Here is a 23,854-nt window from a genome sequence, read left to right as displayed (position 1 = left end):
ATTGCGGTGATCCAGATGCGACAGGATCAGGTGGAATACCATTGAAATTGCATCGTCAGTTGATCGATTTGATTGATATGCAAACTGTAGAGGGTCCAGTTTGGGGGGCAGCTGATTCTTTATGTGACTCAAAACTAACCGCTCAAAGCACTTCATAATGATTGGAGTGAGTGCCACTGGGCGGTAGTCATTGAGTTCCGAGGCTGTAGCTGTCTTTGAGACAGGTCTGATGGTGGTGTTTTTAAAACATTGTGGCACAACAGCTTGGCTCAGGGAGATGTTGAAGATGTCCACTAGGACATCAGTCAGCTGGTCAGCACAAGCTCTGAGCACACGTTCACAATGTATAATTTCGTTTCATTAACAATCCGAATGCGTTCTTGCTCATCCCCACCTATCACTTGTACACCACACTGGTTCTGGTTTTCGCAGCGTAATTATATTAAACTAATAACCAGAACACGGCTTATCAGTGCATCTGTACTATATTCTTTTCTAGTTGATGCTTTTAAATAATTATATGTGAAAAAAATATTGCTGTTTCTCTATATATAAATAAATCTATGCAAAATGTATCTTAATTTTTCTCCATACGTCATTTTAATTTTCTATTTAAATAAGTTAACATATTCAGATACATTGGAGGGTGGTAAATTGAAGCCCCGCCCCGCCCCGAGTGGCACGAACTCGAGCTACGCCACTGAGCACAACACCGATTACCTGCACTCCAAGATTTCTTTTCTTTTACTGTACATCTTGCTCTCACTCCATGACACTTTACACATTCATATGATCATTGTCACCTGTATGCTTTCCAACTCTGCATTATGTTTTGCCTTCATCGGCCACGTCTCACATGTCTCACTACTCCTCATATGGCTTTTATAAAGTTTTCCCTTAAATAATGGAGAGCTTCTTTCAAAATACAGAATGTGGGCACGCATAATAAATAACATTAATTTTTAATTCATTTATTCATTCATTTATTTGTTCCCATTTTTTGTTTTAATACTCCATGCTGAAGCGAAGCAAAAAAAAAAAATAAAAAATACACGCTGCAGTACAGAGTTTATCCCAGCAGGTGTCCCCATGTAGCACCAAACAGATGAGATTTGTTACGACTTTATAAGTGTTTCCTTTTCTTTCTTCCACATCTGTAATTGGCACTGCAGTGTATTTTATACTGCAGTCTCTGAAGAGACTCTCCAAATTCTGATTTTTTTTAGTTTATGACAGTGTTACTATGCTCTATGTCTCACTAAAACACTAATGACTGTACATGTAGACATGTCTTATTTACCAAAAGTTGGGATTGACTCTACAGCTATTGGACGAGAATTTAATTTTTATAATCGACATAACATTACATACTCTGACATGCTCAGACCTGGCAGTCTATGGGTGGGGGGGTGGAGTCTAATCCAGTAGCACTGGGCACAAGGCATGAACCAAAACTGGCACCAGTCCGTCACAGGGCTCACTCAAGCAGCGCCGACTGTGGGATGTGGGAGGAAAACTGGAATACCTGAAGGAAAAAAGACACAGGGAGAACGCGCACACTCCACACAGACAGTGATCAGGTGCGAGATTCAAACAGGGGTCCTGAATCCGAGAGGATCCCCTGAGAAGACTATAAAAATAAATCGTTTTGCATGCTTTTGCAAGAAACTGAATAAAAATGTTTGTCTCACTTTCCTATCAAGTTAAAGCCAGAGCAGACCACAACTTTGACAAAATCATCAACTCTACATACTGTATAAACATACGTCTCCTTCCAGCCGTGTACATTTTGTAGATGGGTAGTTCCTTTTTTCACAGATGGTTTTATCAGAGTGACTCATCAACAGGAGCCGAGAGATCTTAAATAACCTTTACTTTTAATTGTTTTCTGGTGAGCTATCCGGTTGGTACAGATCAGGCTGAAACGTGTAACACGTTATAATTGCCATGTAAGGATGAATGCAGCCACAAGTAATTTAGAAAAGGCTGAGCGTAACAGAAATCTGAGTAAAACTATCAAAATGTTGAAAATAAAAATGATTTTGTTTACCTGTGTTGTATGTTTAAGAAGAGACCGGATCTGGTTGGTGGGTTGTGACCCCTTAGTCGGGGATTAAAATGTTAGATTATCCAGCAGCCGTACCACACACACGCTTCAGAAGAGGTTCATCCACCTGGAGCTAAGCATGTTTGTGTCCAGCCATTAATTGGATGGGAGACCATCTAGGAAAAGCTTGAGTTGCTGCTTGAAGAGGTGTTGGTGAGGCCATTCACCCTGTGGTCTGTGTGTGGATCCCCTATGGCAAGCCAAATTAACATTTAGAGATACCTCAAAGTGAATTTCAGAAATCTTAAAATGTAATATACCTTTGAAGATATCTGAAACTCGCCTTGAGGTATCTTAAAATACTTTCCTTCACATTTTAAGATATCTGCAATACATTTTGAGATATCTCAAATGCATTTCAAGATATCTCAAATACATTTTCAGATATCTCAAAATAATTGTGTCTGCATTTCAAGATATCTCAAATGAATTGTCAGATATCTTAAATTGAACTTTCATGCATTTTAAGATACCTCAAAATCATTTCATGTAAAACTGCCTATTGTTTCAATGGGACTTCTTGTTTAATATGAGATATCTTAAAATGTATTTGAAATATCATGAAATGAGCAGGAAGTGATTTTGAGATAACTGAAGATGTATTTGAGATATCTGAAAATGGACAAGAAGCTGTTTTGAGATATCTGGAAATGTATTTCAGATATCTTAAATTGTATTGTAGATATCTGAAAATCCATCTATTCATTTTCCAACCTGCTGAATCCGGGTCATGGGGGTCCGCTGGAGCCAATCCCAGCCAACACAGGGCACAAGGCAGGAACCAATCCCGGGCAGGGTGCAACCCACCGCAGGACACACACAAACACACCCACATACCAAGCACACACTAGGGCCAATTTAGAATCGCCAATCCACCTAACCTGCATGTCTTTGGACTGTGGGAGGAAACCCACGCAGACACGGGGAGAACATGTAAACTCCATGCATGGAGGACCCGAGAAGCGAACCCAGGTCTCTTAACTGTGAGACAGCAGCGCTACCACTGCGCCACCATGCCGCCCATATCTGAAAATGCTATGGATATAGCTTGAAATAATTGAGTGTCCTTTTAAAGACATCTTAAAATGCATTTTCAGATATCTCAACATAACTTCCAGTACATTTTAAGATATCTCAAATACATTTTGAGATATCTTAAAATAGACAGGAAGTCCCATTCAAAGAATAGGAAATTGTACAGGAAGTTATTTCGAGATATCTCAAATTGCATTTAAGATATCTTAAAATGCATTTCAGATATTTCAAAATGTACAGCATATCATTTCAAGATATCTTGAAATCTATTTGAGATATTATAAAATGCTTTTTAGATATCTTAAAATAGATACATTTTTAGATATCTATAATTCAGTTTGAGATATCTAAAATGCATTTCCAGATATCTTAAAATTCATTTTCAGATGAGATGTAACAACGAGGTCCTGGCTCTCTGTGGTCATTAAAGATCCCTGGGCATTCCTAAGGTGTATCCCGATGTCCTGGCTAAATTTTTCACCATGGCCTAGTCATTCTGGCCCCCTAATCATCCCCTGTCTCTAACTGGCTATCTCTTTCACCACCTAATAGTGCATGTGTGGTGAGCATACTCGTGCAAAATAGTTGCTGTCGCGTGGATGCTACACATTAGCAGTGGTTGATGTGGCTACCTACTCACTATGAAAAGTGCTTTGAGTGGTGAGAAAAATGCTACATAAATGTAAAGAATTATTATTACTATTAATATTATTATTAGATTAGAGGTCTTTATTGCCACATACCTGTAAACTGTGAGAGCACAGTAATAGTCTTATTATACAGTTGGGTGGATGATACGGGTGGCAGGAAACTAAATATGAGGTAAAACACAAAAATAACCAGATTGTTAAAAAAAAATATATTTACTAGCCGACGCCCGGCGTAACATACGGCGGTGTAAGAATAGGAACGGAAAACGGTGAGAAAGGAATTCAGAAATCAAGAAGAAATAAATACTTCTTGAAAGACGCAGTGTGCCAAGCAGGATTACATGTGAAAGTGATAAGTAAATCAGGCTTTCCGAATTTATGTACTATGGCCATGGCATCCTGATAGTTTTGTTGCATGTATCTTGGACTTCCTGGAAATGTGGACGGTAATATGATCATTTTTGCCTACACATACGTTGTTATTTTCAGCGTTTGCTTGAAGTGCATCTGATAGTTCGACGCGCAGATCTTGTTGATGTAATCTGAGATAGCTGAGACGCGCGCCCTCTGTTTTAACATACGCATCTACGACATACTGTTAGAACAGTTATCTGCTGGAGTGCAAAATACTAAACGTATTCATCATTGCTAATCTGTACACGTAAAATTGGCATTGAGTAAGCCTTATTCGCTTGGCGGTTCTTTTATCAGGAACATGTTATAAATCTTTGTGCCAGCCAATGTCTCCGTAAGGGAATAAAATTGGGTAAACCACAGGATCGCAATTCATATTGAGCGTGGAAATCTGTTTACAGGAATTGCCTATGGGATAGATGCAAATGTCCCTTTCAGCAGGCGTTTCGCCATCTTCTCAGACGAAAATCGCTGCAATGTCGGGGCATTGTATCGTCGTAAATCCTGCCTAGGGTTTTCCTTGAAAACCATTCATACAGATGCGGTTGGATTGGACTGAGCGATTTCATACATGTGTTTGTCTGATTTAGCGAAGGGGTTGATGGTTCTGAGCATGGAATCTAGCTGGAGAAGTACATTTTCGCTGCATGCAGAATTTGCTTTATTTTGTAAGCGTACCTTAGTAGCTTGCGCTGTGTCAAAAACATACAACTGTCCATATCCTGGAGAGGTAGAAGTGTTAGCGTTTAGTGGAGAGATTTGGTGATAAATTTGCCCGTGTATTTTAAAACAGTATGGTCCGTGGCCAGGAGGTTGAGTTATCTGTGCACCCATGGAAGCAAACGCTAGAGAAGAGTTGTATTCTCGAATGTGTTCACGATAATTACGATAATTTTTAGCTTCTGATGTTTGCTGTGTAAGAAGATGTTGTAAAGACACAGGTGGCTCCTGCAAGGGTGGTAAAGCTACTTAACCATTGTGGCAGCACCTTGAGTACTTGTTGGATGTATTATGCTCAGCAGGCCAGTATAGTGCATAACATGGAAGAGGACGAATAGGAATCGAGAAATGCCGTGTCGGCTGCGTGTGGGCGGGACCGGTTTTGAAGTGGAAGCAGGACGAACCAGAAGAGAAATATATATATAAGAGATTGATGAATTACAGCATTCTAAACATTGTCACCTTCTATATACTACCCCTCCCGATTTTTACACCGCTCCATACATATCTTCCATTGATTGAAACAGCGCTGGAAGTCTTCTTGCTTGAGGTCTTCAACAGTCTTGCCGTTTTTGTCTTCATCCATTGAAGAAAAATGTGTTACCTTCAGATCACTTTTGTAGTAAAAGTAAAAATCACAGGGAGCTAAATCGGGTGAATAGGGAGGATGATCGAGGACAGGAATATTTTTGTCAGTGAAAAACTGCTTTACAGAAAAAGAGAAGATTTGCGAGAAATTTGATGTTGATTTGCTGTTCGATTTTTTCACCCGACATTGTTGCGGCAACTCGTGTAGCGATTGTTGTGCAAATACTGACTGCGCTATTCACAGGATATACCTAGCCGGTCAGCGGTATGAGGGGGCGTGTAGAAGGGGATACTGTATAATTCTATGATTCACGTCTGGCCGACCTCCAGACGGTTTTCCAGGTAAGCCCCAAGCCCAGTCCGGTTATTTTTGTGTCTCACCTCATATAGGCAAAAGGCAATAAGATGTTTAAATATATACAGTAAACTCTGTGGCTCCGCCCACGTAGTAGTGAAACAGGACAAATTTAAAAAATCAATAAACAAAACAGGTATTGCTAGCTAAACGGAGGTAAGGTACACCCCAAAACGTGGCTATGGAAGCTGGAGTGTGAGTGAAGAGGCTCCCGGCCAGCTCCCCACTCTTGACGTCACTCTTCCCCCTTCCCTCAGCCTGCAGTCTCTCTCTCGGACTAATGCAAATATATTGCTCCTTCAAGCGAACCATGATTCTTACTGTGATGAGAGAGGTCACAAAATCAACCGGAATGTTCAAGCAAATTATAGAGAAAAACCCGATCGAAATCCGTTAAGTAGTTCTCTCGTTCGCTAGCTAAGTGGAAGCAAGGTATGCTCCGAGGCTGTCTTGTGAGTGAGGAGTGCCCTGCCCGGCTCTCCACTCGTGACGTCACGCTTCCTCCTCCCCTAGGCCCGCAATCTCTGTCTCGGATTAGCACAATAATATGCTAGCCGATTAGCATAAATAAATCGGTACCGCAAGCAAACTATGATAGCACAATGAGAGAAGTCGCAAAATCAACAGGAATGTTCAAGCATCCATCCATCCATCCATCCATCCTCTTCCGCTTATCCGAGGTAGAGTCGCGGGGGCAGCAGCTTGAGCAGAGATGCCCAGACTTCCCTCTCCCCGGCCACTTCTTCTAGCTCTTCCGGGAGAATCCCGAGGCGTTCCCAGGCCAGCCAGGAGACATACTGTAGTCCCTCCAGTGTGTCCTGTGTCTTCCCCAGGGCCTCCTCCCGGTTGGACATGCCCAGAACACCTCACCAGGGAGGCATCCTGATCAGATGCCCGAGCCACCTCATCTGACTCCTCTCGATGCGGAGGAGCAGCGGCTCTACTCTGAGCCCCTCCTGAATGACTAAGCTTCTCACCCTATCTTTAAGGGAAAGCCCAGACACCCTGCGGAGGAAACTCATTTCAGCCGCTTGTATTCGCGATCTCGTTCTTTCGGTCACTACCCATAGCTCATGACCATAGGTGAGGGTAGGAACATAGATCGACTGGTAAATTGAGAGCTTTGCCTTACAGCTCAGCTCCTTTTTCACCACGACAGACCGATGCAGAGCCATGTTCAAGCAAATTACAGAAAAAAACCCGATCTAAATCTGCTAAGTAGTTCTGTCGTGAAAAGTGGACAGACAGACAAACATTGGATTTTATACATATATAGAGATAAGAGTAGCCTAATGTACATAATGCAAAACAGAACTGTACAGACATACTGTATAGATTATTTTAAACATTAGAAGAAAAAATATGCAGATGGGAGTGCACATGTAACATACAAGTATAGTAGAATTAAACGTAAACCAGCAGGAGCGTACAGTACAGGGCAAGTAAAGTCAGGTTACCAAGAGGTCAGTGACCTTATGGCCTGAGAGAAGATGCAGGTGGGACGTGTGGTGAGGATCTGGTAGTATTTACCAGAAGGCAAAAGTGAAAACAGAGGGATGAGCTGAACGGGTGTCATCAAAGATGATGGATTCAGCTCTCCTGATACATCAGTTGGATTAGAGTGTATGAAGCTGTAGAAGGTCAGCCCCAATGATTTAAAAAGCTGTCATTTGGAGTGGCCTGCAATCCTGGCTAGTCAGGTTACCAAACCTCACCACGTCTTAAAAGGTCAGGACAAATTCAAATTCGCAGCTGTAGAAGTTCTTCTAGTATTTTGGTTTTCGCTCCAAAGCTCTTTTGCCTCTTCAGGAAAACAGCCTTTGCTGAGATTTTCTGAGGATGCAAGGTGGTGGTGACAGACCACAAAAGGTCTATGCCCGTATGTATCAAACATCTCAGACTAGGAAATCAGTCCTAACTGGCTCAAAATTCTCAGAGTGAAGCAAATTTGGTCCTACTCTTAGTAACAGCACGAAAACCATTTTTATAAGTTTCCTAATTTAGGAAACAATACCTAACTTTCCCAGAATTTAGAAGAGCTTGTGAGCTTCCCTAACTCACTAAGAGCTATTAGAAGATAGTGTTACCATTTGCTGTTAAGAGCGCACCATTGCGTGCTGTTTAGCTTTTCATTTTGTTAGTATTAAATAGGACAACCTGGCCAGCGTCCCAAATTTTCACATCTCTGGGCTGTGTCATTCCCCCACTCGAAGACACCATCTAGAATTTCAAAATATCCTAAGTTGCAGCCCCCTGGGAGCCTGGAATTTGGTGAAGCCGTGGGCACCGCCAGGGGGTGCTGCAGCTGCTGCACAGCACGTGCTGCCGGAAGCCGTTCAACCAGCACCTGGGGCATTTCTGGGTGCCTTATAAAAGGAGCCAGCAGCCACTACTCCGGGAGCCAGAGTCGGGTGGAAAAGGACGAAGCTTACCAAGAGGAGTGGAAGTGGATGGAGAAAGAAAAGAAGCTGTTTGATGCTTGTGTGGGAACTGTGCTGCTGTACACGTGGGAAACTGGGGGAAAAGTAAAAAACAATAAAAACGCGTGCCCTGAACTTGTGTCTCACGTCTGTCTGTGTCAGGTTTGGGTGGCGGTGCACCCCCTGGTGGTCCACAATTCCAAAATAGAAAAACTTAATAGTTTACTGTGATGTTTTGAATATCTAGTGTGATCTTTCATCAACAATTTGTGGTTAACGCCTTGGTGTAGTTGAAAGATTCATTTGCTTTCTCAGTAACTGACTGCCAGTCGATAGATCAGCTGGTAAATTGAGAGCTTTGCCTTACAGCTCAGCTCCTTTCTCATCACGACAGATAGAGGCAGAGCCATGTTCAAGCAAATTATAGAAAAAAACCCGATCTAAATCTGCTAAGTTTTGAAAGATTCATTTGCTTTCTCAGTAACTGACTGCCCATCGACGGTTACATATCTTAAAACATCTGCTTGTTCTCTCTTTCTAACAACTGCATCAGAACAGTAAGCGCCAACTCCTTAAGAATCCTTGTATGTAGTTTTAAAAAAAAAGACAGAGAGAGATAGAGAGAATGCAACAAGCAAACTCATTAGCTGTGCTGTTTACATGCATTCTCCAAAGAAAGATAGGAAATTGTAAACAGAAATGCAAGTGCAGTCTAAAATGTAACACCCGCTGTTTCCGAGACAATGACTGATGAGCAGTATTAGACTTTACAAAAGCTTCAGTTCCAATATTACTCAGACAAACAGCAAATGAGTCATTAGATGAAGAGAGAAAGTATTTGAAAAGCTGAAAGTGAAATTGTAATAAGGCCGATTTATCATGTGTCACTGCTCACCCACCACTGTCCAACCTGGGCTTCCTAACCATGCGGCACGACAGGAACAGAGCCAGATTTGTGCTCAGCCCTGCAATGGCAGCCACAAGAAAATGTGCAGTTTAATTTTTATGGATATTCATCAATATTTGTCTTAATGCCTCTCAATTATAATGGCACAGGTCCAAGGATAACATTTCTATTTGTGTCAAACTTTGCTTAAATTGTAAAAGAATGGCTCCAAAAGTAACTGTCATTAGAGTTTACTTTACAAAAGTAAAGCTGATACACATCACCATATACAGAAAAAAATAAAGGTTTAGGGTGTCAGTGAAAAACAGAAAATGCAATAGGAGAGAACACGGGATTCATATACAGTGAAACTGATTTATTGATAATATTTACATTTTTATTTTCAGGCAGATAATGATGAGCTATACCAATAATTCCTGATTATTCAGGACCTTGATCAAGCCAATACAGAGCATCTTATATATATATATATACAGTTAGGTCCATAAATATTTGGACAGAGACAACTTTTTTCTAATTTTGGTTCTGTACATTACCACAATGAACTGAGCTGAAGTTCAGACTTTCAGCTTTAATTCAGTGGGGTGAACAAAACGATTGCATAAAAATGGGAGGCAACTAAAGCATTTTTGTAACACAATCCCTTCATTTCAGGGGCTCAAAAGTATTGTGACTTCACTATAGAATTCAACACCATACAGCCCAAAGTGCTGGAGGGGAAGCTTCGATCACCATAGTGTCCTGGATAACGGATGATTCAATTGGTAGACCAAAGCGGTTTGTGCAGCTTAACTGTGCATCAGACATGGACATGAGTAGCACCGGGGTTCCACATGAAAGTGTACAAGATCCCTTCCTGTTTACCCTAACACCTCCAACGTTAAATGCAGACATTTTCTAACGACACAGCCATGTTTGGGTGTATCAGTGGCGGGCAGGTGAATGAATACAGGACACTAGTGCGAGACTTTGTTGAATGCATATTGAACCTCCTACAGTTGGGTCCATAAATATTTGGACAGAGATGACTTTTTTCTAATTTTGGTTCTGTACATTACCACAATGAATTGAGTTGAAGTGCAGACTTTCAGCTTTAATTCAGTGGGGTGAACAAAACGATTGCATAAAAATGGGAGGCAACTAAAGCATTTTTGTAACACAATCCCTTCATTTCAGGGTCTCAAAAGTAATTGGACAAATTAAATAACTGGAAATAAAATGTTCATTTCTAATACTTGGTTGAAAACCCTTTGCTGGCAATGACAGCCTGAAGTCTTGAACTCATGGACATCACCAGATGCTGGGTTTCCTCCTTTTTAATGCTCTGCCAGGCCTTTACTGCAGCGGGTTTCAGTTGCTGTTTGTTTGTGGCCCTTTCTGTCTGAAGTTTAGTCTTCAACAAGTGAAATGCCTGCTCAATTGGGTTAAGATCAGGTGACTGACTTGGCCATTCAAGAAGTTTCCACTTCTTTGCTTTAATAAACTCCTGGGTTGCTTTGGCTGTATGTTCTGGGTCATTGTCCATCTGTATCATGAAACGCCGCCCAATCAATTTGACTGAAGTTAGCTGGATTTGAGCAGACAGTATGTCTCTGAACACCTAAGAATTCATTCGGCTACTTCTGTCCTGTGTCACATCATCAATAAACATTAGTGTCCCAGTGCCACTGGCAGCCATGCACGCCCAAGCCATCACACAGCCTCCACCGTGTTTTACAGATGATGTGGTATGCTTTGGATAATGAGCTGTTCCACGCCTTCTCCATACTTTTTTCTTGCCATCATTCTGGTAGAGGTTGATCTTGGTTTCATCTGTCCAAAGAATGTTTTTCCAGAACTGTGCTGGATTTTTTAGATGTTCTTTAGCAAAGTCCAATCTAGCCTTTCTATTCCTGAGGCTTATGAGTGGCTTGCACCTCGCAGTGCACCCTCTGTATTTACTTTCATGCAGTCTTCTCTTTATGGTAGACTTGGATATCGATACGCCTACCCCCTGGAGAGTGTTGTTCACTTGGTTGGCTGTTGTGAAGGGATTTCTCTTCACCATGGAAATGATTCTGCGATCATCTACCACTGTTGTCTTCCGTGGACGTCCAGGTCTTTTTGCGTTGCTGAGTTCACCAGTGCTTGCTTTCTTTCTCAGGATGTACCAAACTGTCGATTTTGCCACTCGTAATATTGTAGCAATTTCTCGGATGGGTTTTTTCTGTTTTCGCAGATTAAGGATGGCTTCTTTCACCTGCATGGAGAGCTCCTTTGACCGCATGTTGTCTGTTCACAGCAAAATCTTCCACATGCAAGCACCACACCTCAAATCAACTCCAGGCCTTTTATCAGCTTAATTGATAATGACATAACAACGGACTTGCCCACACCTGCCCATGAAATAGCCTTTGAGTCAATTGTCCAATTACTTTTGAGCCCCTGAAATGAAGGGATTGTGTTCAAAAAATGCTTTAGTTGCCTCACATTTTTATGCAATCGTTTTGTTCACCCCACTGAATTAAAGCTGAAAGTCTGCACTTCAACTGCATCTGAGCTGTTTCACTTAAAATTCATTGTGGTAATGTACAGAACCAAAATTAGAAAAAAAGTTGTCTCTGTCCAAATATTAGTTTATATACAGTATATATATATATATATATATATATATATATATATATATATACAGTATATAGTGATGGATGGTCAACGCCATTACCTGGCCGGAACGCCAGCCGGATGGAAGGAACAAAAGAGAGAGCACAGTTAGGACATTGTCTCCCTTGGGACACTGGATGGTACCCCCTCTGGATTGCTGTGGCTCCACGGATTCCCACAGGGCATGCTGGGAGTTGTGGGTGTTGGAGTCTGGAGCAGCCTTGTTGGGTTCTGTGGGAACGGCCAGGGGGTGCTGCAAAGACAATGGAGCCTTTTGACGCAACGGTTCCTCCACAACCCGGAAGAGCTGCCGGAAGAATGTCAGGGAACAACTGGAGCACTTCTGGGTGCGCTACAAAAGAAGCCACTTCACTCCAGTCAAACAGCCAGAGTCAGCAGGAGGTGGACAAAGCCTGTGAAGAGGAGTGGAGGATGACAAGGGACTAAAGAAAGAGGAAGAAAGAAGGACTGTGTTGTATTGTGCTGGGATTTTGATGCTTTGTACTGTGCTACTGTGGGGAGCAAAAAAAAAAGATGCTTCCCCACTTAAAATAAAGGCATGTGGTGTGATAAGACTGGACACTGCGAATGTCTGTGTCGAGGTTTAGAGAGCTATATACCCCCTGGTGGTCCACAATGTGTGTATATATATATGCCTCCTATAATATAATATAATCCAACTTAAAAAGGATAAGTGTTTGTGTGTGTATCGGTGTGTCCATCCAGTTGCTATGTGTATGTCATTCCAACAGATGACACATCACAAATATTTGAAAAATAAAATGCATTGCATTTGCCATTTCAACAGATGGAAAATCACCCACATTAACACTGCTTTTATGAATTCTATACCAAATAGAATAGGCTGTGAATTTCCCCTTGGGGATTAATAAAGTATCTATCTATCTATCTATCTATCTATCTAATCCTGCTTACTGTACTAAAATCTATCTATCTATTATATAGCACATTTCATATCTATCTATATGGCACATAACAAAGGCATGCACATTGCATTTGTCATTCCAATACATGGCTCGTCAGAAACATTTGTAGTAATAAATTGCAATTTATCTGTCAATTCAATATTATTATTGTAAAGAACCAGTGTTATCAACCTGCAACTAAATGGTGCTTGAACTGTTAAGTCAAGCATTGAAGAATATTGGGTAACTCTATTTAACCCTCAAGACTGCTAGCTGGCAGCAGCTATATTCAACAGTTGTAGTCCTGGCTTCTACAAAGGAGTCTGGGAGATGCCATAGATAGATAGATAGATAGATGTTTTAGTGTAGTAGGCAGGATTAGATAGATAGATAGATAGATAGATAGATAGATAGATAGATAGATAGATAGATAGATAGATAGATAGATAGATAGATAGATAGATAGATAGATAGATAGATAGATAGATAGATAGATAGATAGATAGATAGATAGATAGATAGATAGATAGATAGATAGATAGATATTATAACAAAGAGCAGGAATTACTAAAAAGTAAGAAAACATCTGACTTGCCGAAAGATAAAAGAATAGTTACAGTCCCAGTGAGGCGTTATAAAGGCATATTGTCAATGATATAAAAGAAACCCATTCATGTTTCTGTTGAAAAATGCAGTGGCTAAAAGTCAGCCCAGGAAAAAAAAATTATTTCCTAATAACCGATAACAATATCTATAACGAAAATAAAAGCAAATATCCAATTCCACGTATTTAACATAATAGGAAATAAAAATGAAGTTAAAAGGCTTAAACAAGTACACACACACTTGTCAACATACACAATCATGACAGTATGATTAGAGAAGACTCACTCATTGCCCCAATCCAAGCGGACGGTGATGTGCCTCTTGACATCTCGGACTTGGTCCTGAGTCAGGTGACCAGAGAGGAGTTGTCTCCGAAGGTCAATCAGTTCGTTCATTACGTGCCGTAACTTGTAGAAAAGATCTACTTTGTGCTTCTGAGAGGAAACAAAAACGAAAAGCCAGTGTTAGAAGTAATTCACAAACTGAAGAAAAATAACATGCATTTAGATGTATTAAGATGTGCCATGCGCGTACGCATAGGGACACTTTAAGGGCTCTGGTGATGATAATTCTCCACCACTCCAGGGGTTGGCACTGTTTGATAATGCCTTCTCTTTTCCACCCTCCGCAGACCAGAAGGTTGACGTCTTTTCCAATGTCTGATGTAATTTCTGGACCTTCCTCTTCCTGCCGGGAGTAGATATAACCGGAATCTCCGCCATCTTTTAGTCTGTCAGAACCAGACTTCCAGTTGAAAAGAAATTTCTCTAACACTCTAAATCATGTTTTGTTTATTTCTGAAATTGAATTATGCAAGGTTTGCTCACGGGTGCTCCATTCTTCTTATTTGTCTTGTTGTTCTCACAGATGATAATGAGTATTTCATGCATCTTTCTTCAAATTTATAACAACTTTGAAGTTTAACAGAAAAAGCTTCATGGCACCTATCACAAAATACCAATAGGTCAACAGTCAGTCAAATGTAATATTAGTTATGAGTGAGTCTGCTGAGGAGTTGTCCTTCAAACTAACATTCATTCATCTGTAAAGCTGCAGTTCTGTAGCCAAACCAGAATGAGCTTCTAGACACCACCTGCAGAAGTAGAGTACACAGCCAACCCAGTAAAATGGACCTGATAGGCCACTCAATCAACTGGCCAATAGTTCAGTACAGTTATGAAGGTTTCCTTATCGTTATTGTCTGGATAGTACCGTTTTCCTTCCACATCAGTCATTTTACATGAGCCCAGAGCCTAGAGTGAGTGTGGCTGTGTGGATGCACATGCCCTGGAATGGAGAGTTGTCCAGGCCAGGGTTGGTCCCTGCTTTGCACCCACTGCATCCAGCATAGATGACTACCAAACAACACTCAGGTTTATCTGGACCCTTACAAATCTGCATACAAAGCCAAGAGGAAGGTGGAGGATCCCACAGTGACACTTCTGAATTTAATGTCTGAGCACTTGGAAAGCCACACAGATTTGCTGTCTATAGATTTCTCATCGCCCTTTAATACAATCAAGCCACACATTTTAGTTGACAAACTAGTTGATCAAGTTAGTTTGGACCCTAACTTGGTGAGATGGATTCTGGACTTTTTAATTAACAGAACATAAAGAATGAGTGTTAATGGCTGATTTTTCTGATAGCCTTAACAAATCCATAGAGACACCTCAAGGCAGCTGTCTGTCTTCTCTTTTGTTTATCACATTCAGAAATGACTGCAGGAGAAGTGCAGTTTTCATTCCAACAGATGGCACATCACAAACATTAGCACAGCTTTTACAAATCCCATACCAAATAGCATATACAGAGACATAGCAAACCAGACAGACACACAAACACACACAGAAATCTGTCCTTTTATTAAGGTGGACTAGATATGCCACCCATCTAAGATGGGTTAAAATCTAAGTAGTCAATGTAGACCACGGTGTATTCAACGTTAATGTAGGCGGTGAATCATCGATTTGAATGTACAGTATTTTGTATCACACATAGTAATAAAATGCATTGCATTTTTCTTTCCAACAGATGGCACACCACAAACATTATCACAGCTTTTACGAATCAAATACCAATTGGCATATAAAAGAGACATAGCAACCTCACAGATACACAGACATTTATCCTATTATTAAGATGGATGAGAGAGGACCGGGAGAAAAGCAGAAACTAATAACAGGCTTACAACCTATAAGCAATGAGTCTAGTATTTCTGTCATTGAAGCCTACACACTGACCAAAGGTTGATGTCTCAAAGCCAGAAAGAAATGTCAAGAAGCCTAAAAAATCTTAACTTGAATTGCAACCAACACAAAGTTTATCGAATAACAAATAATTACGGAATACGTACGCCAGCCTTTATGCAGTTGCTCCACTGACTTCACACACAGCGCATTTCCAAGTCTTTCTGAGAAAGGTTTCCATGATAATAGCCAATGGAAATATGTGCAACATGACAGCACCCATAAAAATTCAAAATGGTGGTGTGAAATGATGGTAAGGAAAATTTCAAGTCTTAACAGAGTCCATCTAGGACAAAAATAAAACAAAATGCACCTATTGAACTGAATAAATAAACCCCTAAATTGATGTACACCTTTAACAAAGAATAATTATTAAAATTAAGGAAATAACCACCTCATAACAGTAGGGTGTTGCATTAGACAATTGAGCTAGTTACAGGAAGCATGGCACCTCTGATATAAAATAATATCCCAGGACCAGAACCGTGATTTCCTATTTAGACTCGTTAATAAGAAATTAATACATCACTGGGGTCTGTAAAACTAAATGCTTTATACACCTACAGTGGAGTCAGAAAGTCTTGAGATCCCTTCATTTTCTGCAGACTTTATTGTGTTGTAGATTTTGTTTTAAATGCATATATTTGACATTTGTGCCTATTAATCTACTCTCAATAACCCATAATGACAAAGTGAAAACATGTTTTCAGAAAGCTTTGCAAACTTACTAAAAGTCAACAAGGTGAAATCTGTCATTGATAGAAGTCTTCAGACCTTCAACTGAGCACTTTGCAGAAGTTCACACAAGGAATGACATATCCTGAAATCCATTGTGAGTCTTCAACCAGCTAAGGAGGACAGCCATGAGCCTGCTGTCGACGAGTTTGTACAGTACAATGGTGTGATTGGTCCACTTTACAGCTAAATATCTCTAAGACAAAGGCCATTGCTGAAGATTTTAGGTGCTGATCTCCTCCTGCTATCTCAACATTAATTAAAGAGCAGACAGTGGACATGGTAGAACAATACAAATATAAAGGGACAATCACAGGCTGAACTGTGATCTAAACACATAACAGATTTGTAAGAAGGGGCCGACACGGACATTCTTTCTAAGGAAACTCAACAGTTTTAAAGTAGACAAAACCACAGTGACACTTCTTTATAAGTCTTTATTGAAACTGCTGGCACATTTTCTTTTATATGTTGGTTTAGCAACCTTGGCATTAAGAAGTCAAACGATCTTCACAACACTGTAGACATTAACAGTAAAAGTATTGTTTGTAGCAGGCCTCTGTCACTGAGCTCTATCACCAGCAGATTAGAAAGAAGGCCAACTCAATTCCGTTAGACAGTCGCCATCTTCATTGCCTTAAATTTCAGCTCTTGCCATTCTAGTTGCAACTTCATGGGTAAAAAGCAACTAAGATAAGAACTGTTTTATTCCAAGAGCTATAAGCATTTTGCTACCTATGGAGATTTTGTTGAATTTTGAATTATTAGTTTGTGTACTGTTAAAAGTAATTATTCTTCTTTGCACTTCTCTTGATTGTGTGTACTTATGATAACACTGGTTACCAGCTGGTGTTCTTCGGCTTATTTTCTTGCATCTGTATAACAGGGCCGCACCTTTTATACTTTTCTGCTTCAGACAAATTTCCCTCTGGGATAATAAAAGTCACCCAACCTAACCTAACTTAGGCTCCAAGCTAATAAATGTCTACCTAACATTAAAATGTCTACCTAACCTAACCTAACCTAACCTAACTTAGGCCGCAGGCTAATAAATGTCTACCTAACCCTAAAACGTCAACCTAACCTAACCTAACTTAGGCTCCAGGGTAATAAATGTCTACCTAACCCCCTAAAAATCTCTACCTAACCTAACTTAGGTTCCAGGCTAATAAATGTCTACCTAACCTAACGTAACTTAAGCCATAGGCTAATAAATGTCCACCTAACCCTAGAATGTCTACCTAACCTAACCTAACTTAGGCCGCAGGCTAATAAATGTCTACCTAACCCTAAAATGTCTACCTAACCTAACCTAACTTAGACTCCAGGCTAATAAACGTCTACCTAACCCTAACCTAACCTTAGCCTCCAGGCCACCTCTGTGGTCCTGAATTGGTTTAAGCGGGTATGTATGGATGATTGTAAACACGTGCATATGTGTTTCATGAGATGGACTGGCTTCTGTCCTGCTTAATATGCTTCTGATTAAGCAGGTTTGACAATGGATGTACAGATGTGTCCAAAAATGAATTGATAGATGATTTCACATGTCAGACTTCAGAAAACTGAGCAGAGTAAAATGAAAATGGCCAACACCTCAAATCCCAGAAGGTATATTCAAATGTTATGTTATGTTCAAATTCCAGTCTATTGTCACGTGTACAGAAAGCAGTGAAATTCCTAGTTGCTTAATGATATATAGAAAGAATGACAGCGTGAAAAATAAATGATTAGTCATTACTTTTGTATATATGCTTGCTTTTATAAGGAAGACTAAAGTCTAATAATTCTGCTATGGGGCGTCCCCAGAGAAGTTATCCTTAAATAGTGGATCCGAGTTGCCAAGAGTCACCTGCAGGCAAAAATTGTACAGATGACATTGCTAATTAATACTACATGTAGAACTGAGTATAATAATGCTCCCTCTTCCCGATTCCCCAAAGAAAATCAGTTCTCCACAATAGTAACAGAAGAGCGAGCAGGGGTTTATTTTATTGATGATGCAAATGTCTAAATCTGTAAGAGAGAGACTGAGAATCTGATTAATAAACTAGTAGAGTTGTGTCCTTGAAGGATGGCACACCAGCCAGTCTCCTTGTTACCATTTCAGAGAGTCGATGTTATCAGCTGATATCAGTACCACCCAAATGGTCCAACCAGTAACTACTAAACCTACTGAGAGACTAACCAGGGTCACTGTCAGTGATTTAGTGAATCAATTACTGTGTAACTGCCTTTGTTAGGCACTCTCTCTTGAGGTGGCCCTTTCTGAGACCGTGTCCTGCCCTTTGGCCCCCTGACAGCCATATACTATCTGGACAACCCACCACGGTACATATACACATACACACACGCAGACACACAAGAAAAGTAATTTAAACATTATACATTATTATATTTGTATTATATTATTATATTTGACCCTTTTACATTACTGTATTTGCTTCTGTAACTGCACTGCAAAAACTGAAATGTAGCAAGTGAAACGTTTTTATGTCAAGCCATTACATTTTTTGTTGTTATGGTAAAATCTATTAACTCATCAAGACATCTTCTCAAGTAATACTGACAGATTTTTTGGCAAAATAAAACAGTTGTTTCATTTTTGATTGAGCATTAACCTGAGGGATAAGGAATAGTAACAGTAATTCAATCATGAGTAAGTATGGTGGATAACTCTTGTTATAAAAGGGAAAGATGTTATATAAGTAAAATATATTATTATTATTATTTATTATTATTATTATATAACCTTGAAAAATTATTATTATTTATACACATGTGCATGGGAGGCAGCTAAAGGGCCTGACTGAGGGTAATTCCATGCCAGACCAGGGGGTGGTGGAGTGCACTAACTCTTTCTCTCACTTGTCCGCAGACCAGTTACAGGAAATTCTGCCCGACAACATCACTTCCAGTTCTGGGCCAAATTATGCCAGTTCTGTTTTCGGCCCAATTGAAGATGTCACTTCCGGTTCCAGCCCCAATGATGGCACTTCCGTTTTCACCCCCACAGATGATGTCACTTCCTGTCCTGGCCCCAGCGACGCCACTTCTGGTTCTGGCCCTACTGATGATGTCACTTCCTCTGCTCTCCCTTAAAGCCACCATCTTTGTGCTATCAAATCAGTTCTGTTGTGGACTCCAGTCTGTACACATCTGTACATTGATAATATCGATTGTGCAACCAGGAATAATATACAGGTGCCTGCCCTAAACCTTTTTGTGACTCTTTTGTCATACTTGTGACACCCCCCACAAAATAGGAATACTGTTTTACAGTGAGATAGTTCATTTTTTTAATAGCTGTGCTACCCTCCCTAGACTGCTTGACATCTAAGAAATCAACAGAGACCTCAGCATATTCAATGTCAACATCTGCAGTGTATTATCATTGGAATGTATTTTGTAGTGCATGTAGTAACAAAATGCAACATATTTTTCATTCCAACAGATGGTGCATCTCAATTATTTTAGATAGATAGATAGATAGATAGATAGATAGATAGATAGATAGATAGATAGATAGATAGATAGATAGATAGATAGATAGATACACAATAAAATTGCATTGCATCACAGCTACATTAGCACTGCTTTTACAAACCGATTGGTATATAACAGAGACATATGAGCCGGATGGACACACACACACACACACACACATTGACACTCATTCTTTTATTAAGATGGATGAGAGAGAACCAGGAGAAAAGCAGAGCCTAATAACAGGCAAAATGTATAACCAAGAAGCCTAGTATCACTGTCAAAGCCTACATACTAACCAAAAATTGAAGTCTCAAAGCCAGAAAGAAATGTAAAGAAGTATTTTAGAATTTCAACATATGCTTGACAATACAGAAATGTGCTGTCAAGTGACTACTGGTACCATCTATCATCTTAAACCTGAATGAAAAATGACATTACCTGCTGCAGCCGTGTGTTTCTATTTCATTGCAAGAAAATGGCAGTCGAGGATTTGCTATTTCAATTACACACAAAATGTCCTGTGAAAGAGGGAATCCCACTGACTGACATTCACATAATCTAACAGGCCCAAGACCCCAGGTCCACCAAACACAGGCTGTGCTAAGTAAAGTGCAACCAAAACTCTGTGATTTCATCTTTGCCATAGTTTCTAAAATACTACAAACTGAACAGTAAGCTTTAACACATCCACTAAAATAGTTTATTAACAAATTAAATTAATTCATCTATTACAAAAATAAGAATGGGATGGGAATGGGAAGGAAACATCCAATAACCCTGGCAAAATAAACAAAGTCTTTTAATATCTAATTTTATTTATTAAGGAAAATACAAAACCAAAATAAGAATAAAAATTCTAAATGATTAAAAATATAAATAAATAAGTTTCCCAAAAAGGCGCAGAATTAAAAAAGAAGCAAAATACAAAAACTTTGTAAACTAATCATTAGACGTTTTTGAATCTTTAATTTAAAGATCAGAAAACAAGTCGAAAAGCAGAATAGCAAAAGATCAGAACAAAAATGGTCCAAGACCAAAAAACTCACACAAGTTAATGGAAAGGGTAGACAAGTGGGGAGCAAAGAGAAATCGAATGTCACTGCAGACAGCTGAGCCAGCAGGACGGCTCTTTGGGTGAAACCTTAACGTCTTAACTGCAATCAAGTGAGAAATGGGACTGAGCCAAAAACTACAAACTTTTATGAATGGATTGCTCTGTTTTTTTTTTTTTTTTGTGCGCTTTTCTAAAGTGATCGTGGTCTCCCAGGTGTGTTTTGGGGGGTTTCAGATACAAGGAATTCATTTCTGCATGCTTTTTTCCCTGAAGACTTTATTAACCTCCTTAGCGTTACATTTTTTCTTGAAAACAAAAAACATGTAAAAAGCTTTGCATTTTTTGGCTTGAAAAATTACACATTTATTAAATCTGATCTTTCTACTGTAAAACGTGCAAAACACTGAAAGTACAAATCAGAAGTGTAGAAAGTATAATAATGTTACAAATTATAATAAAATTAGTGCTAATGCCACATATACTTGGGCAACTGTAGAGACGTGGATTACTTGGGCTGTAAAAGTGCTAACAGTGTTAGTGGCAAGTGTTGCTCAGGAAATGATGTACATGTGTCTTGCATTAAGCGTCAGGCCCGAGTGTTACCCGAGGCAATGGTGCAGACACGTCTTCTTCTAGCCTCATAATGGCATCTCATAAAAAACGTTTTCAGCAGCCCATGCTCTAGACAGTGATATGAGCAGTGATACCGAAGCGAATCAGTGAAATTGAAACAGAGAGAGAAATCGAAAGTGATCCTGATAAATCCGAAAATGACGCTCATGTCAATCGCACATGTGCAGTGTGCTGTTCAAGAGCTGATCTGTCTAGAAAGAAAATCTGCAAGGAATCACACTTTAATAAAGTATCTATCTATCTATCTACTGTCCCAACTGTGATGTTGGATTGTGTATTTCACTGAGCTTCAAAATATACCACACAAATGACACATTCTGACAAGATATACAGTATTAACATTATTTTTATTATTATTATTCATTATTTGTATTATTATTATACTTTCTACACTTCTGATTTTGTACTTTTAGTGTTTTGCAAGTTTTACAGTAGAAAGATCAGATTTAATAAATATGTAATTTTTCAAACTAAAAAACATTTTTCCGAGAAAAAATGTAATGCTAAAGAGGTTAAATAAATAAATCCACAAGTAGATGGATAAATAAAAAACACACACTGGAATCATTATAAAGCAAGAAAATTAAAGTACAGGGTGAGTCAAAATTATGTTAACACTAATGGATTATTTTTTTCTTGACCACACCTTTCCAGGTCAATGGATAGGTTGTGATGAACCATTGCCATGGCCTGCACACTCCCCTGATTTGACACCCAGTGATTTCTAGTTATGGGGTATGGTGAAGGAATGCATGTATAGCAGAAAAGTTCATAATATCAATGAACAGAAGGACTGAATACAGACTGTGGTATCATCTATTCCTTGCGAAATGTGTGTCCGGGTTTTAAATGGTACTGTTGCTTGTTGGTTTTTATATGTTGAACATGATGGTGAACAGGTTGGGACAATCCTGTAAGTCATCTTGCACATATGAAGTATGTTTTGTGAATAAATTGTTTCCACAATTCAAATGTTAACATAATTTTGACTCACCCTGTAAATTACCCGAACTATTCCATAACATTTCAGTAATTATTTACCACTCTGTTGCCGATCTTTCCAATCGTAAAATAGGTTTTTACGATAGCAATTGACAAGTAGAATTCATCATTAATTGCAGAGTTACGGAATTAAAGGGTTCCTCTAGAGTGCCTCTTTCTCTTGCACAATTTGGTTTACAAACTAATCAGCACATCGTTTTGAGTTTGGTATTTTTCTGTTCAGCCATTTTAGCACTAGACAGTCCTCAAGAGACTGTGGTACACAAACACACCCATAATCGAGATATCGATATTTTCGGTATCAGGGGACTCTGAAACGTCGAGATCCGTCGAAAAATGGAGATTGAGAGTTTTGACGATTCTGAAGCTCCCCTATAGACGATTGGTTAGGATGAGGGTTGGTACAAAGTGAAAAAAAGAGCTAAGCTCAAACCCTGACTCATATTTGGCAAATGTACAGAAGAGGCATCACTTCACCCAGCATAACGATTCATTATTCTAACATGAGGAAGCCAGAAATGATCCTGGAGCATCTGAAGTTTGGCGTTTCACTTCATCACTCATCGCACAAGACCAACTTAGAGGACTGAATTTTTATCCAGTGAGAAAGGAAACTGGAACTTCTCATAAAGATTCACAGAGGACCATGAGACCAATGTTGAAAATTTACACCAGCATTGACAGGGTTGGCATTGGAACCCAGGACACATGACCTGTGAGCCACCAGGGCTTACTGCAACACCACTGCTCTGCCCCCTGCACTGTTTAGATTGTTTAAATTTTCATAAAATGTAAGTTGCAGCTGAGTGATGTGGGAGAATTGAGTAATAAAAACCTCAAAAGTGCACTGTGAAACAAGAAGCAACTGGCATCTCAATAAAATAACTGGCTAAAAATAGCCAGCTGGTTTGCTTCCATGTTTCAATAAATTGCTCACAAATGACACTAAATAAATCTCAAGATGTACAGGCAGAGGAGGCTCATCTTCACAATTAATGGGGAACTTGCATTTTGCTGACCTTTCCAAAACAGTGAATTAAAAGCCCATTAGTGAGGTTCTGAAAGAATCACTCACACACACTTCTGACTGCATTATTTAATGGAGTCCTTTACTTCTTACGAGACCTGTCATATTTTCTTGCTTATTAATTCTTAAAAAGGAGTTTCCGTTCTGTATTTACTAATGGGGTTTTATATGCTAATTGCCAGAGAGTTTCATAAAAATCCATCTTACCATTAAACAACTTTTGGTAGAGTGCAGCTTGGTTTTGGATTGTCACTCTTCCTTAAGTGATGCTTTCACAATAATCAGAGATGGCAAGAT

The 23,854-nt window shown here is 39.6% G+C and overlaps 1 protein-coding gene across 8 annotated transcripts in view; it reads right to left on the bottom strand.

Annotated features, from left to right (window-relative positions):
* Positions 1 to 23,854, bottom strand: part of dock3 (dedicator of cytokinesis 3) — a 970,442-nt gene that overhangs the window by 319,403 nt on the left and 627,185 nt on the right. For all 8 annotated transcript variants that reach the window (XM_051921401.1, XM_051921404.1, XM_051921402.1 and 5 more), the window contains one exon: positions 13,654 to 13,802. In XM_051921401.1, the coding sequence (XP_051777361.1) occupies positions 13,654 to 13,802 (149 nt within the window). The remainder of the gene's footprint in view (positions 1 to 13,653; positions 13,803 to 23,854) is intronic.

Source organism: Erpetoichthys calabaricus, chromosome 18, assembly GCF_900747795.2.
Source record: "Erpetoichthys calabaricus chromosome 18, fErpCal1.3, whole genome shotgun sequence".
NCBI classification, from domain to species: domain Eukaryota; kingdom Metazoa; phylum Chordata; class Cladistia; order Polypteriformes; family Polypteridae; genus Erpetoichthys; species Erpetoichthys calabaricus.
This window is presented reverse-complemented; position numbering and strand designations above follow the sequence as displayed.